Source organism: Apteryx mantelli, chromosome 12 (genome assembly GCF_036417845.1).
Source record: "Apteryx mantelli isolate bAptMan1 chromosome 12, bAptMan1.hap1, whole genome shotgun sequence".
Lineage (NCBI taxonomy): Eukaryota > Metazoa > Chordata > Aves > Apterygiformes > Apterygidae > Apteryx > Apteryx mantelli.
The window spans coordinates 5,500,245-5,515,733 of NC_089989.1; the positions used below are offsets into that span (position 1 = coordinate 5,500,245).

Here is a 15,489-nt window from a genome sequence, read left to right on the forward strand (position 1 = left end):
TTGAATTTCAAAATTATGGTAAGTCAAGCAACTCCCCTTGAAAGACAACAATAAACTGTCTAGTATCGTTAGCAGTTGCAGGATTAGACCCCAAAACTGTAGAGCTTATGGACTGGACTAATTCTGTTCCCCAGCCCTCTTTTGCTAATTTTGCTTTCCAGTTAAACCTTTGGAGACACACCTTTTGCAGATTTTCCAAGAGGGTCAAATATGTATTAAAAAATAAAAAATAAAAAGTTCACCTGGGTAAACCACTGGAAAATCCTTAAATATGTGCCTGCTCATGTCACCAGATGTTTCTACAGTCAATATTTTCAAGATTTTCAACAACACAAAGTGCAATCAGGAGTGAGCAGCCAGTGAAAGCTGGGAGACAGGTACCTAGATCTGATGTACTTTTGAAAACCTCTTCCTTACAACTTTATCATATATTATGGGTCCAAAAAACAAAAAATAGAAAAGCAGCTTTATAACATTATCCTTTTTTACCCCACTATACTTGTAACTAAGAGTATTTTCAGAAGAAAGTGACACTTTTCTAAAAACTATCTGAACAATCCTAATCTATCTTTGTGGCATAAAATTGAAATAAACTCAACTATCTTAAAGGATTGGGACTTGAACCTATCCTATCCTATACAAAAGTGAAAATACAACAATTTGAAAAGGAAACAACTGACAGGTATCTGTCTAAACATCTAATAATTCAAGCGACGTCGACTGTGCACTAGCTTAGATTCTATTACGGAGAAATAACTTTTCATTTTTATTATCATATCACACATTTGTGCAGAAAACTCAGCTGGAATATACTGCAAGTGAACTGATGTACTTAGTGAACAGACAGCGAATAAAAGAACCACCTAGCTGATGTGTATAATGGAACAGTTTTGCAAATGAACCAATAGCCATATTGAAACAGTTTATCAAATGACTTCCTCCTGGCACTGGTGTCAAAGGCATGAAAACTGGGTACGATTAACTGAGTATTACAAATCTTCATTGATCCTAAAATTATTATATTTTTTAAAGTTTATAAGAAACCAGATGCAAGTTACTTTTATTGGTCTATCATGAACTCCAGCATCAGTCTCACTGCTAATGCATCCACCTCCTGAGGTCACTGAAAAACGGAAATAATACAATACTATAACAGATCTTATCCTGAACTCTGTTCAGATGTCAACAACACTGTGTTGTATTTCTATGGCACCAAAAATATCCTAAGAGCGAGCTCAGACACTCTCATGTAAACGCTGTGATACCGTAGAGAAAACTTAGGCACCAACACAAACCACATCGCTACACCTTTAGGTGGGCTTTAACACCCTACGTAGTAACCACATAAAAACAGCAGCTCAGCATCCCACTGGGGTGTTTTTCCACACCAAAATCTGCCCAGCTTCCAGTGGTTTCAGGAAACGTGGTGGGAGAAGAGCACCTCCACATCTGTGTGGTTGCAGGGACTGCACATGCAGCAAGTCCTTAGGTACACGACAGCTCTCGCGAAGAGTTCCCCACATCAGAGCCTCTTCCAGGGGTCTGAACACAAACTCCACCGTGGTTCCAGTGAATCGTAACAAGGAGGTTTACATCTTAAGGAACACATACCCAAGCACAAAGTAATTAAAGGATCAGGAGGCCAAATTTCAGGTAAGAACCACAACGATTACAAATGATTTAAAATTTCTTTTGAACAAATCACCTCCTATGGAGCGATATTACTCTCTTTTCTTCCTCCAAAATATATTTCTCTGGGAAATGTTAAGTCAACCAAACTAGAAGATGGCTACAAAATCTTTTCAGAACCTGCAACATCCAGTACTCCTGCTGGGTCCGTGCTTGGCAGTTGGTCCCTATATAGCTTTTTTCACCATGTTAAGCCACAAGATTCAGCAGGAATGGATCAAACCTTACTGCACTTTACACAGAGGCAAGCACAGAGACAGCCTCCAGTATAAAGCAAGACGAGGGATGCTGTAAGACTAGAAATACTGTGACAAGGCAACTTGCCACAGCAATACGAATGTTAATATATCTTATATCCCTAAATACACTATTAGGCATGAATAAACATACTTGCTCCACTTAAGAACAATTTGAAAACAGTCCTTAATATCATCCTATGTAGAATAACTTTGAAACAATATACATCCTGGATTGGCTTAGAGGTTCAAATTTAAGTGACATTTAGAAGGTCATTTCCTTACAGCTTGCAATGACTGCAGCTCTTGGTTCAAATCCCTGGGAGAAACAAAGACCAAGCCCAAATACTGCAGGTTAAAACTGTAACAGCAGATCCCTCCAGTTCTGAGTTTGGCCATTACTCAAGCTTGCAATATATAATGCTGATGAGTTAAACATCATATCAACCATTTTGATTTATTTGTTTCAATTCACAGGCAGTTTTATTTATGTTTATAACTACAAGGTTTTTGGTGGTGGTGCCAATAGATTCATTGCCAAGGATAGATACTTGACTGCTTAGATCATTATGCAGCATTACAGCATATTGATTAGAATGCCTATAGAATAACTAAGGATAAAAACAAAAATGTTACTGAGAAAAATACCCATATGGGACCAAGTCTGACCTGACTGAATAATATAATTTCAGCATTACTGAAGAGACTACTAACAATCTAACAGATGAACTCTTGCAGTTGTTATTTTCTTTAAGTCAGTGTTTTTTCACAGTCAATAAAAATATTAATATAATTTTATTTCTCCCTTAGATCATTTTTATGTACTGCCACAATATTATCTATACTGTCCTCAAGACATAAGAGGTGATGTTGGACCAATAAAAAGCACAAAAGCAGTTTCTTTATCTGCTTCCTATTTCCAGAATAACCAAGCACAAAGAGCACAGAACGGTGCTGTATCATATACCACTAATTCAAAGCATTTAATCTTGTCTTCCCCATCTAGGCCAAGGCAAAAGAAACTCCACAAATTCTTCCTAGATAGCAGAATTATATCAACTGTATATTATATAAGCCTTCTGTCCCCCTCCACTTCCATGTACACTATCAAATCATTCTGGGCCATTATTTTATATTGAGCAGATGGTATGATGAGATTTTTGATAAAGAACAACAATCACCCAGCAAGGGTTGCAAAGGGGTCGCTCAAACCAAGATTAACAATTGATTAGCTTTAATGGACCATGACAGTAATAAACAACAGAGCCCTACACAAAGATTTGATTGTCCTGTTAATGCTGCTGACACAAATGGCTTTTAACTGGCTTCCTGAAAGTGTTAATACCTTCAAAGCCTCAGCAAATGAAGGACTTCGGCAAAGTGGGAACTATCCTGCAGTGAAGCAGCACTTACTCTAGACCTTTAAAAAATCTTCTGTAAGTGTTTTTCTGATTTATTCAGACAATAGCTCCTATTTCTTCAAGGTACAAAGTTCAAAAAATGAAACGCGGCACACTTCTAAAAGGCTGGGATGCAACAGAGCTCTAAGGCATTTGAGAACAGAAGCCAGCACTCACTGAATACAACAATAATATGAATAATCATTTTCAATGCTCTCATTTTATCCTTACTCCAATATGCACTGATCACAATATCACAGCCTTCTAAATCCAGTTTTTTATCCTGAGCTCTGAAAATTTCACTCAGGTTTTTCTCTTTCTGCAAAGAAATCAGTTATTTGCATCATCTTCTCATTAAAAGAAAATATTTTTTGATTACTGGAAGTAACCATGGTAAATCTACTTGGTAAACTTACAGTTCTGTGTATTCCTTAAATACACGTATTGAAAGAAGTCAATAGAAAGAGAAGTCTCCATTTCCCATAATGTTTAAGTTCAATATTTAAGCAGACATATGACTAATATTCACAGAAAGTTTAAAAATTAGATTTAGATAGCTGGAGTCAAAGTAAATAAAACACCACCTAAGATGGCATTCAAGAAACCAAGGATGTAGGAATTTATTAAAGGCACAAAGGTATTTACTCATTTAAGCACTGAGTAATGCTTTTTTTAAACTTTCTATTGTTAGATTTTTTTATTTTTATTTTTTATTAACTAATTGTCTTATTTTCTCGAAGGTTTTTCTCTTAAACATTTTTAACTGTATGTTGCCGCAGTGCTTCACTCTCCTGCGTTATTCCTAAAAGCAACGTTTTGAGACAATAATGGTACAGCTCCAAGGGCTTCTAGGTAGGGAAAAAAATGGTGCCTGCTCTAGTCGCAGCTCCAGGCGCGAATCACTGCACAAAGCAAGGTCATCCCGAGCCCGGCCCTGTGGGCTCCCAGCCCATCTGCAAACTCAACTCTCTGTAGAACAATTCCTTGCCAGGACACTGCAACGATGAAACATGCTGCTAATTACTGTATTTAAAAATCTTGACCTAAGCAGACATGCAGGGAATTTAAATGAAATCTCGAAAAGAGTAAAATCCACCTGCTAGGTCTCCCAACACACAAACACTGAATGCATAACCTGTCAAAATACTGAGCCAGGCTTCATTAATCCCATTTTCTGTAATCAGCATCCTGCTATTACTCACATGCTTGGCTTTCTACAGCAGTTCTTCGAGTAAACTATTGTATCAACCTTTACAGTACATTCTAATGGTAAATATTTAAGAAAATAATTACTAATTACCTGCAAGTCAGCATCAAACTCATGTTTCAAGTAAGCATCTTCCGCAGCTTCAACAAGACGCTGAAAAAAAGAAAATAAGAAATATATTTTTTGGAATAATAGATAACATCTTTAAATCCAAGTGTTTCTTCCAGTATGATAACAAAAAAGTATTGTTTGAGAATTGCGTAATTCACTGTCACCCCACGCTATCTACTACGATACTCTATTAAAAGAAAAAAAAGCATAAATAAATAAATAAGCCAAATTTAAAAAAAGAAAAAGAGAGAGAGAGACCAGATTTTTTTAAACACTCAGCAGCCATGATTGGTACAAAATTATCAGAAGAGCTGAATCGCTAATTAATAAAGAAAAAAAATGAAGGTCATTTTTTTCAGAAATGCTCAGCACCATGCAGCTCCCATAGTGCTACTGACTTCTAAAAGAAACAAAACCAAGTAAAGCTGTTCGACATTCAGGACATTGTTTTGGATGCAGGAGCCCTTTTCCAATCTTTCTTTAAATTAAAATGAGAGGTATTGCCTAATAATTTACTAATTCTTGATTGCAGGCAATGGGAATAAAAAGGAACTTCTAGATAGCATGTCAGATATAAAAGATCAGAAAAATGTAGATGAGATTCATTTCCTTAGCAAATTTAAAGCGTTGTATATACTACCTTTACATGGTGCCTAATCACAACATGATCTTTCTGCCGCAACAGAAGTAACATTTACTGAATGGTGTTATATCTCCTCAACAGCTAAAAAGGAGATGAACAGTTGCAGTATTTTTTCCTCTTAGTGATAATATTCAGAATATTCCTTCAGTAAGGAAGTAGCCTTCCTTACTACTATCTAAGAAAAAAACAAAACAAAAAAAACCCCAAACCGGACAGAACGCGGTCACTGCTTCTGTGCGGTACTTGAAAGGTGCGATTCCGGCAGGGGCTCCGTGCAGCCGTTCCCCCGAGAGAAGACGCGACATCCTCTCTGAGATCTTGTTTTACGGCTCTTCATAGTTCTGAATATTTTAACTATGAAAGTAACTCCTCCTGATTTTTATTTAATCCCACTGAACATTCATGTACGTACAACCAAAAAGTCATCAAAGCACGATCCATCGCAGAGCACTCGGATCTGTTATTTCCAACACTCCCTGATGTATCAGGTACCAGCGTGCACGTTCCAAACGTTTAGCGTCCCGAAGCGTTAGCTGCAGGCACTCGGAGCCGGGCAGCCCGGCACAATTTTGCTCCCCTTTTCAGACCTGCGTGCACTTGTTTTGCACATCTTTGGATGAACCAGATTGGAATCGGAATTCGTACTGATTGCTCTTCCATTTGAACTGTAATGGAAACTGAACCACTATATATTTTTTATATTATATGTTTTTCCAAATACTTCTGGTTGCCGATTCAGAGTGAGCGGTTCGACAAAAACGCGGTTTTACAGCCGAGCCCCGCTCGTTAGCACGCTCCCGGAGCCCGCGCAGCGGCAGGGAGCCGGCAACGTCCGGCCGCCCGGAGCCCCGCGCCGCCTCCGCCGCGGCACAACCCGCCCGCCCTCCCCAGACCCTTCCGACCTGAAGCGGAGCTGGAGCGGAGCGGCTCCAGGCCCAGCAGAGCCCAGGCCCGCCCTGCCCCGAGAACCGAGCGGCTCCGCTCCCGCGTACGCGCGCGCGGGCGGAGGAGGCCGCGGGCAAGGCCGAACGGCAGACCACGGCCGGCGGCGCGAGGGAAAGCCAGGCACCTTCCACGGGAGCGAGAGCCGCCGGAACAACGTTCCAGGCGAAACGCTGGAATCCTAGGGCACTGAGCCCACCGAACAGTAAGCTTGAATGCGCTTATTTACCTGAGATACGCTTATATTCTAAGAGGGGTAGTAGAAAGACGTTGCAGTGTGAAAGGTGAGGAGACGCCAATTTGACCGCAACTGTTTTGCGTTCCTAGTTGAAAGAGAGAAGTACCCCAGGCTGACTATCCCGAGAGCTCAGCCTCGCAGCAACCGTAGCAGACTCTTAAAAAATGACGGAGTGATCCCAGAAGCTCATCTTAGCATGCTAGCGACCTGCTGAATCCTTTTTTTTTTTCTTTTTAAACAAATCCAGCCCTCATTCATCAGGCACGGACAGGATGCGCTTCTGCACGTGTGCGCTCCTTTATGTCACAGCCGCGGCCGCGTTACTGCTCTGCGCACATGTAATACAAAAGACCATGACAGTGATCAGTATTTTTAATTAAAAACTGAGTCAACAAAACCAAAGAAGGGCCAAAAACCTTCTTCACACAGAAATGAATAGAGGGGAAAAAAGAAACATTAAGCATGTTTTTCTTTCCATGAAGAAACATTTACTTACTCACCAGAAGAAAATTATTCTAGTATTTCATGAGATACCAGTGCCTCCACCTTAGTACCTAGTGGGCTAGAAAAATAATTCATAGCTTCTTATATAGTTTGTATTGATCCCAATGCGTTTCAATTACATTTTCTCCTCAGTGAAATAAATTTAAACTAAGATTTATCCCCATGTACAAGAAATAGCTAGAGAAGCGTAAGATGGGTAACAGAACAGACAACCTGGTAAGGAGCGCAGCACAGAAATGGAAAGTACTGATGGATAACTTACTGATTTATTCCCTATTTAAGTTTCAGTTGTTATCTCTGCTCTTTCAAAAAAAGCTATATCCCATTCTAGCACACTTCCAATGCAACATTCTCCACAGGAGGTGGCACCACAAATAAGTGAACAATCTTCCTATATATTTTTCCTTCGACAGGCGGATGCAAATATACATTCACGTTACGTGCTTCAACATCCCCATACCAATAAGAAAATTTAAATTTTGGTACACTGAATGTAGACAACACAACCATATGGTGTATTTTCTATGTAATACTCCCTAACCAAAACGTTTGCTTTAAATATCTCAGCACCAGGATGAAGTAGACCGTGAGAAAACCGGAATAGCTATGAAAAAGGTAAGCTAGTAATAAGATTAAATGCACAAAATGACATATTAGTAGATCTACACAGATGATATCAGAATGAATAAATTGTATACAAACGAGTTATTTTTTATGACAGTCCCCAAAGGGATAAAACATGATGGAAAAAATTCCTGAAAACTCTGGAGGCAAAAATATAGAAACCATATGTAATACAGCAACATTTTTATATTAAGGCCAAAAAAACTTTTAGAAATATTTTAATGACTGAACAGCTATCTAGCAATGATTGTTTAACACTTAGCATGATTAGCAATTTTAACTTAATAGTTTCTAATGACACTCTTTATACAAATGCCAATATATTTTCATTAGAGTAAACATGCTCTAAAATCACTGCTGTAGCAATGACTGCTTACCAAGCCCTGGTTATTCTGAAGGGAATTGCGGTTATCTATATGCTTTTGCACAGAATGAATTACGAACTTTGAATGAGCTATTGTTGGAGGTGCACCATTTAAGGGTATACATTTTAAGAGCATAATTAACCGTACATGTGGAAAGGTGCTTGCATGTGTATGCATACGCAAGTCAAGCACAGCATTCAGTCTGTAGATAAAAAACAATCTTCACGTTCTATGGCACAGTTCAACTGAAGTTCCTGGTTAATCCTCCTAATGTTCCCAATATGTGCAATTGAGAGAAAGAGCAACTGGCTTGACCAGTATCTTAGAGTGCAGCATGGATAAAGCCGGGGCAAGCACCCCGGAGGTGTGAGAAATATCAGACCTCAAAAGACCAGAACAGTCACCAAAACACAATTTACATAACTTTAAAAGCCTGTCTCCCAGACTTTTATATACGAAATTGTAACAAGGTGAACAAACCTTGTGAAATAAGGACAGCAGGTAAAAAACAAAGGAAAACCATTCCTCATTTTTTAAAGCTTACTTCTTTCACGTTTTGTAACACGTTTTCTGTTATATGACCAAACAGAAATCAGTAAGATTCTGCATGTGGAAAATTCTTGATACCCTTTCTCAGGTGAAATACTCAGTGCGATTTTAATAACCTCTATTATTGATTTGAGCATCTAATTTCCAAATAAAATGTATAGTAACTGAGCTGTGAACATGCCAAAAAGATTTGCTGAAGTGTGGCCAGATAACTAGTTAAAATATAGTTCAGCAGCTGAGTACAGTCTTGGGAGAGAAACCAGAACTTGTGTTTCAATCATCAGAGCAATTTTCTCCACTGACGACTCCATGAAAAGCCTACGCTGCGCATGTAGGAGCGTTCAGCAATAGATTACCAAACTTAACAAGCATTACCCAGGTACCTTCCTATGACTTCCCCATTTTGGGGTTCATTTCAGAAGTGAAAAGGGGATTTCCTTTCCAGGAAATCTGTAAGGCTGCAGGTGCTTTGCAAACTTTGGAAAAGGCTGGGTTGTCCCGGAAAAACAAAAGATTTATTAGCATGAAGTGAGCTTAGGTAATATTCTGGCCTAGGTGGTACCTGTGCTGCAAGTCCTCCTCAGGCCCATCAGAGCGCTGGGGCGTGCTCGTTTCACAGTTCATTTAGTGGAGAAGGGAAGAAAGCCAAGAGAGAATATTTGTTGTTCATCAGTATCTCTATTATTTTCTATGCTTGAAAACAGTATCATATAACATGGCGATGAATGCACCAATGTGCAAACAGGCCTCTCAGTCTCACTATTTTATTGCAAATAGCTCTGCACATGCTTGCCGTAACCAACAGAGGAGCAGTTTTAGATATCAGAGACTGATGCTGACCTTGAAGGAATATTTGCAACCATCAGAAACAGACAGGCGAAAGATGACAGCCTTGCAATTTTGCTTTTTTAGGGGGGAGGAGGTAAAGGGGGAGAGGGAGGAGGGTGAAAGTAAATCGTTTCCTCTTTTCAGAAGGCTCAGCAGCTTATTTTGCTTCCCACTCTCAGCACTCCTCAGTTATGAGGTATTTTCTAGAAGCTCCATCACTAAAATTGCCACTGCTGTGCCTAAGATAAATTGCAAATTATTTAACTCCCGTTACCTGATGTTAGAGTTCCTACTGCTTGTGGCTTAAGACAGATTACAATCTTGCAGCTCATGCCCTACAAAAGATGGCTGTAAGACTCAAATACCACTACAACAACAAAGTAGACGATGCTCAGCCACACTGAGTGATGCATCAAAGCACAATCCCCTAAGCTACAAATAAAAAACAAGAACAAATTAGAAGCCCAGAACACGCAGTTATTGTGAATAACTTCAGTTATTCCCCTTGCATTCATTCAAGACTGGCAGTTTTTCAGGTTCACCACTGTTAGAGTGTTCGCTGGTTTTCTGAAGCAATATAAACAGTTCAGCTTACCAAATAGTTGGACATACAGAAATGAAATTGTAAATGGATTAGTTATGATAAAGTACAGGAAATGTGTATGTTGCATAAAAGCAGCTAAGACAATCTTGGTGTCATCAGATGCATTTCTAACTTAACTAGGTCTGTGCTACATCGAGCTTGTGGTGCCTGGAGATTGCCATGGCACGGAAAGGAAGACTGCAGGCGTTTGTCTTACACCGTGTTCTCCTGGCTGTGCAAAGCCAATAGAACAGATACAAAACACGCAGATTACCAAATCTGCTGTCACTGTGTTACATCTTACGCAGAGCAGAAAGAAACAATGTGCTAAATATGGTTTTATTCTATTCTTTCAATTCCGTAAATCCCAGCTATCAAGGGCTCAGTTTAACCACAGACACATCTTTAAAGCTGCTTCGGGGATATTTAAATGCAGCTTGTCTGCCTGGGGAAGGAAAGCATCTTCCATGGCTTTTGAGAGCATGACAGTGACACAGCAGTGACCAGCTCCTTCAGCCACCTCTCCTGCCTCTGGGCGAGGGGAAGGTTCCTCAGCAGTTCACACCATGCAGGTATTTGCTCAAGGTTAAGTAATTCTCTGGAAATACCTTCATATCTCTTTTTAATTTCACTTGCAATACGGCAGCATGAAGTGTAGTAGAGAACTGTGGATGTTGGTTTTGTTTGCCATTAATAATTCACAACTGGTGTGCTGCTCTCTTCCACAAAACTACAAGAATGTATTTATAATGTCACTTTGTAAAACACCTTCCAAAACCAAAGGAAGCTGGCATGTGTGTGCAGCCTTTGCTCCTGCCTGGAGAGTCTTTCTGCATTTGAGAGCCGTGGGACTTGCAAAATATCTGAGCAAAAACAGTTTATCTGCCTTTCAGAAGCATTACTGGATGTTTAGCAGGTATTGCTGAAGGAAGGTTTGGGATAACTGTTTACATGTGAATAACAATACAAAACTGGTAGGAATCATCTCACCTAACCTTAACCATTTAAGGTTAATCATTTCTCTACATTAGTTAACTAAACTTCCTCCATATGTAGAGACAGAAAACTCCAGATAGCAGCTCATCTCACTCTAATATAATATATGAGATACTGGGATGCACTTGGAGCTTTTTCTTCTCTCTTTTCTTTATTAGATGTTTATATGACCGAAGTTAAGGGAGATGAATCCCACACCATATGTGCAACACAAATGAGCTGAGGAAAAAGTGGGAATATTCCCATGCTGACAGAATAGGGGGAAGGAGTTCTGAGGTACCACTGTCCTGCTGGCAGCCCTGGGACTAGCCACTGTGTCGCGGTGTTTGTGCCTCTGCTGACACTGAGAAGCACCAAGTGAACCGAATCGTCTTTGCTCTCTCCCTCAGCTCCTTTCCTCACCTCTGCACTAAGGCTCAACCCCCAAGTTAATACAAATTCAACTTGCAATTTGTGGTCCAGTTCAACAAAATCAACTGTGATATACAGTCCTTCTTCCTGTTTCCAGCCAGATATTATGACACAACAAAAAATAAGATTTATTACTGGAAATAAAGGTCAGTTCCTGAGTTTGCAGGGACTTATTTCCATTGCCCAGCCCAGCACTCAATCACAAGACACTGAGCCTTGTCTTTGCTTTCAGATCAAACCAGGTCATGAAAACAATAGATATTACTCTGTCTCCAGCAAAGTCAGTTGGACTGTTGTTACTGACTTTCCACGGGGCCAGGATTTCAGTTGCTGATATTGACTAAATTAAAGAAAAACCTAAAAAAAAAAAAATCAAACTCAAATGGAATTTTCTACTAAAAGCTTCCCATCTTCATATTACAAATGGAATAGGTGGTAAAAATGCCATAAGTAGATACTGAGAAGAGCACGGTAACAGTGTGAAAGAAGTACTTTCTTCAGTAACTGAAGAAAGGAGTACTTCATGGAGAAAGGGGTTGGGGGAGGCTGTCTCCTCAATACCTGGCGTCAGTTCACAACTGGGATAGAGTGAGGATACTGTAGCAAACATCCCACCTTATTTGTAATAAGTGTCCTGAGAACTTAAACAATTCAGCATTAGCGTTCTTATATTTCTATAACTGCACAAAAATGGTATGTTATAAACTTCAAACGCTATTACAGCTGCAAAGCCAAACTTGCAAAAGCTAGGAAATGCCAGAATTAAATTGCCTATATTTCAGTCCCTAGTAATATTTATACTATCTTTATTGATATGATATCATATCATTTTTTCCATATGACTTAGGCTGGTTAGAACACTTAAAATTACCACATAAACAAACCTTTGCAATTCTCACTAACAGAGTAAGTGATGCCAGTAGGTATTCATTTTTTATATGTACCATCAATGGACTTTGCAAGCATTCACCTGAGACTCTGAAATTCAGCGCCACATTTCAGGTTATATGGGCACAGAGTCTTCTGCCCACTTCAATGCTAAAATGCACCCCTTTCTGCCTTCAAACCCTACCACGTCTCAGTCCTGTTTCTACCCTACCACACAACGGTCTAGGCCTACTCCTATTCCTTTCCTACCCTTCTCTCCATATCCTAAATTCATCATCCTCACATTGCCTGTCCTAAACTCCCGTACTAAGTTTTTTCACCCTATTCGCAAGCTCTTCCCTAGCACCTATCAATTCTTCTCGCTCCTTCTTCACATCAGCCCTAGCTTCCACACTGCCAAGCACATTCCTCATGTCCAGTCATTTCCAAGTCCCTACCAACAGCTCAGTCCCTTGCCAACCTGTTCCCAGTTTTCTCCATTCCTTCTACAGTCTCATTCCCTCCACCTAGAATATCTTGTACCATTCATATTGATCTGTCCCAATGCTTCTCCAACCCAGTTCCCTCTCCGTTTCTCCCTTAGACCACCTCATTTTTCTCCATTCTCCTTGTCCTAATCATCAGCCTATCTAAACCCATCTACAGATTCCCTTAGCTGCTGACCTTCTGTTTTCCAGCTCCCTCACCCGAATACAGAGAGAAATGAGACAAAAAACATCTCTCCTTAAGCCTCCCGGGCCTAGGAGGAGCCTGGGAGCACTGACAATACCTCAGGACAAAAGGACTTTCCGTTTGCAGTTCCGCTGCCTGCTGCTGGCTGCAGCCACAGCAGACTAATGGTGCATTGCAGGAAAGTCTGGTTCAACCACGTACTGAAAATCACAGTGCAGAGAATCTTTGAAGATTTTACTTACAGAGAGTTTTGCTCTGATACGTTTCTAATGGCCATATGCCTCTGTGCAGATTTTCCAAATGATAACAACTTGATCCAGCTGGAACAGATTTTCAGAGAAAAATCTGTGTCAGGCCATACTCCTGCCAATTTCAAGACTCAGCTCCCAAGCATAGGAGTGCTACAGATTCTTAATGAAAAGAACATCAGAATTATTTGAAAAAAGAGTGAAACAATGCATTTTTCCCTAGTCTCTTTCTTGGAAACAGCTGAACTGCAGAGATAAAATCCCATGCTTTGGGGGGTTTTTTGGTTATTTCCTCACAGACCAAAGACCATACTTAGTCACTTTGAAGACTTGATTACCGTTGAAGATACTGATATTAATTGCAAAAGCAAATTTCAGACCAAACGATAATATAATCTTAATAATTTTGTATACTGTGGCAGCTCTGGTAAGAAAAAGAAAAAAAGGCTATATTGAAACACTCTGGTCACAAATATATCTAGCTTCTTAATACCAGCATCTTATGTCCATACTTGGTAACTAGACAGAAGTTCCATGTACCTAGAAATATTTTGTGGCACACACTGAATTCATGCTGAAGTCACAGAATGATACAGGGGCATCACTTTCCAAAACCATGTCTATATACAAATTTAGAAGCCTAGAAGCCTAAATATACATACCATCTCTATCCTATCTATAAACTTAATTTTTTTTAAAGACAGTCTTTTTGTAATAATAACCAATACTTCTTCCTCTTTCTTGAGAACAGTATTAAATTGTCCTTGTAACTAAAGGAACATTTGCAAATTCCCAAACCCACAAGCAAAGGCTGCACTGCATAGATAATAACGTATCTGCTTTACTTTGTAAAGGTAATGAATTCAAATCCAGTGGGGGCTTTGTTTTATTAAGAAAAATCTTGTAACTTGTATTCTTTTAGTATCTGACAGACTGCTGTACTTTTACCTCTTAATTAGTTTTTATCATCTGAAATGCTCAGCATTTAATTATCGTACTTGGTTCTGTTTCAAAAACAAAATAAAATATGCAATACAGCACCTCACTTTCATTAAGCTTGGCACACCTCTAGATTTTCTTGTGACCTAGAGAACTCATTTCATAGAACGTTCTCATTTTTCTTAATAATTTTCCTCTTGACTCTCAAAGTATTTCTAAATGCATTCAGGGAGCAATATCTGTCTTCACAGAGCTAACTAACACCTGCAGGTTCAAAAAGCAACAACCAAAGACTGTAACCAAGCCGATAAAAACAAATACTTTATGTTTGCAAAGATGGTGAATAAATTACAGCAATAGTTTTCTACTTGTTTTGGATGATGGGACAGTAGTCAACCTTCCCATCCTGCTGGCAAGGCTTCCCCCCATTGCCTGAATAACTCTCACCCACCACCACTGGCTCTGCAGCCGTATGGGCAACTCACATCAGCAACTCGCATCCAACCTTCAAACTCCTAAGGAGGACAAAAAGCACTAGCAGCATTAACGTCGCTACAAGCAGTTTTAACTCCCAGGCAACCCAGATCCTGCGAAACCTGTGCAGAATGCACTTTTTTCCTAACAAACCATGAAGCCCTAAAGACTTGCAGCTGCTGGTGCTCCTTACTTCTCTGTTTTTCCAATCCAAGATCAGCATGTTAATGTAGAGGAATCACAAAAACGAGAGACGAAAAGAAGGAGAGGGAAAAACTACTAGTTAAAACTCTCCTTCCAATACATATGGACTTTTCTCTTAAGCCAAAAGTCCCTTAAGCGGTGAACCTGTGCGGACCGAAGCCTCTGGGAACACCTCGGCTTTGCACACTCCAACAAACCCATAGCCGGCGGTGGCAATGACGCTGCCCAAGCGAGGGAGAAGAACACGTGCCGTTTCCTCGAGCTCCGTGTCTGCGACAGCACGAGGCTGCTCTAAGCAAACACGCAGGGCCAGCCCTGGTGTTAACTCCACACAGCTCCACCGATGCCAATGGAAGGGTTTATGACAGACGACCTGGAGGATTTGTGTAGCACTGTTAGGCTGTGAAATTTCTCATCCATTGCTTATTAAATCTGTGGAGCAATCAGTCTTAAAGACTTATTTATTAGATTTGGCTTTTAAATAGAGTCTTTCATGCCCTTTTAGCAGATACAACCCATTCCATAATAACAGTGGTTTGCAGTTTGTCATGAAAAATATGGAATATTATTGAAATGAAGAATGAATGAAATATGATTTATAGTTTTCCCATTCATTTCAGCTATATTTCTGTACCAAGCATTTTAATTATTATTTTTATAACATCTGGATACAATGATGAGTCAAACATCCTCAGTAATTAGGCTACTTCATAGACCCTTAGGAAAAATAAACACTGA

General features: G+C 39.8%; 1 protein-coding gene across 1 annotated transcript in view; it reads right to left on the reverse strand.

The window, feature by feature from the left end:
• Window positions 1–15,489, reverse strand: part of CACNA2D3 (calcium voltage-gated channel auxiliary subunit alpha2delta 3) — a 512,160-nt gene that overhangs the window by 359,827 nt on the left and 136,844 nt on the right. Inside the window, exon 4 of the mRNA XM_067303580.1 lies at window positions 4,626–4,685. Coding sequence (XP_067159681.1) covers window positions 4,626–4,685 — 60 coding nt within the window. The remainder of the gene's footprint in view (window positions 1–4,625; window positions 4,686–15,489) is intronic.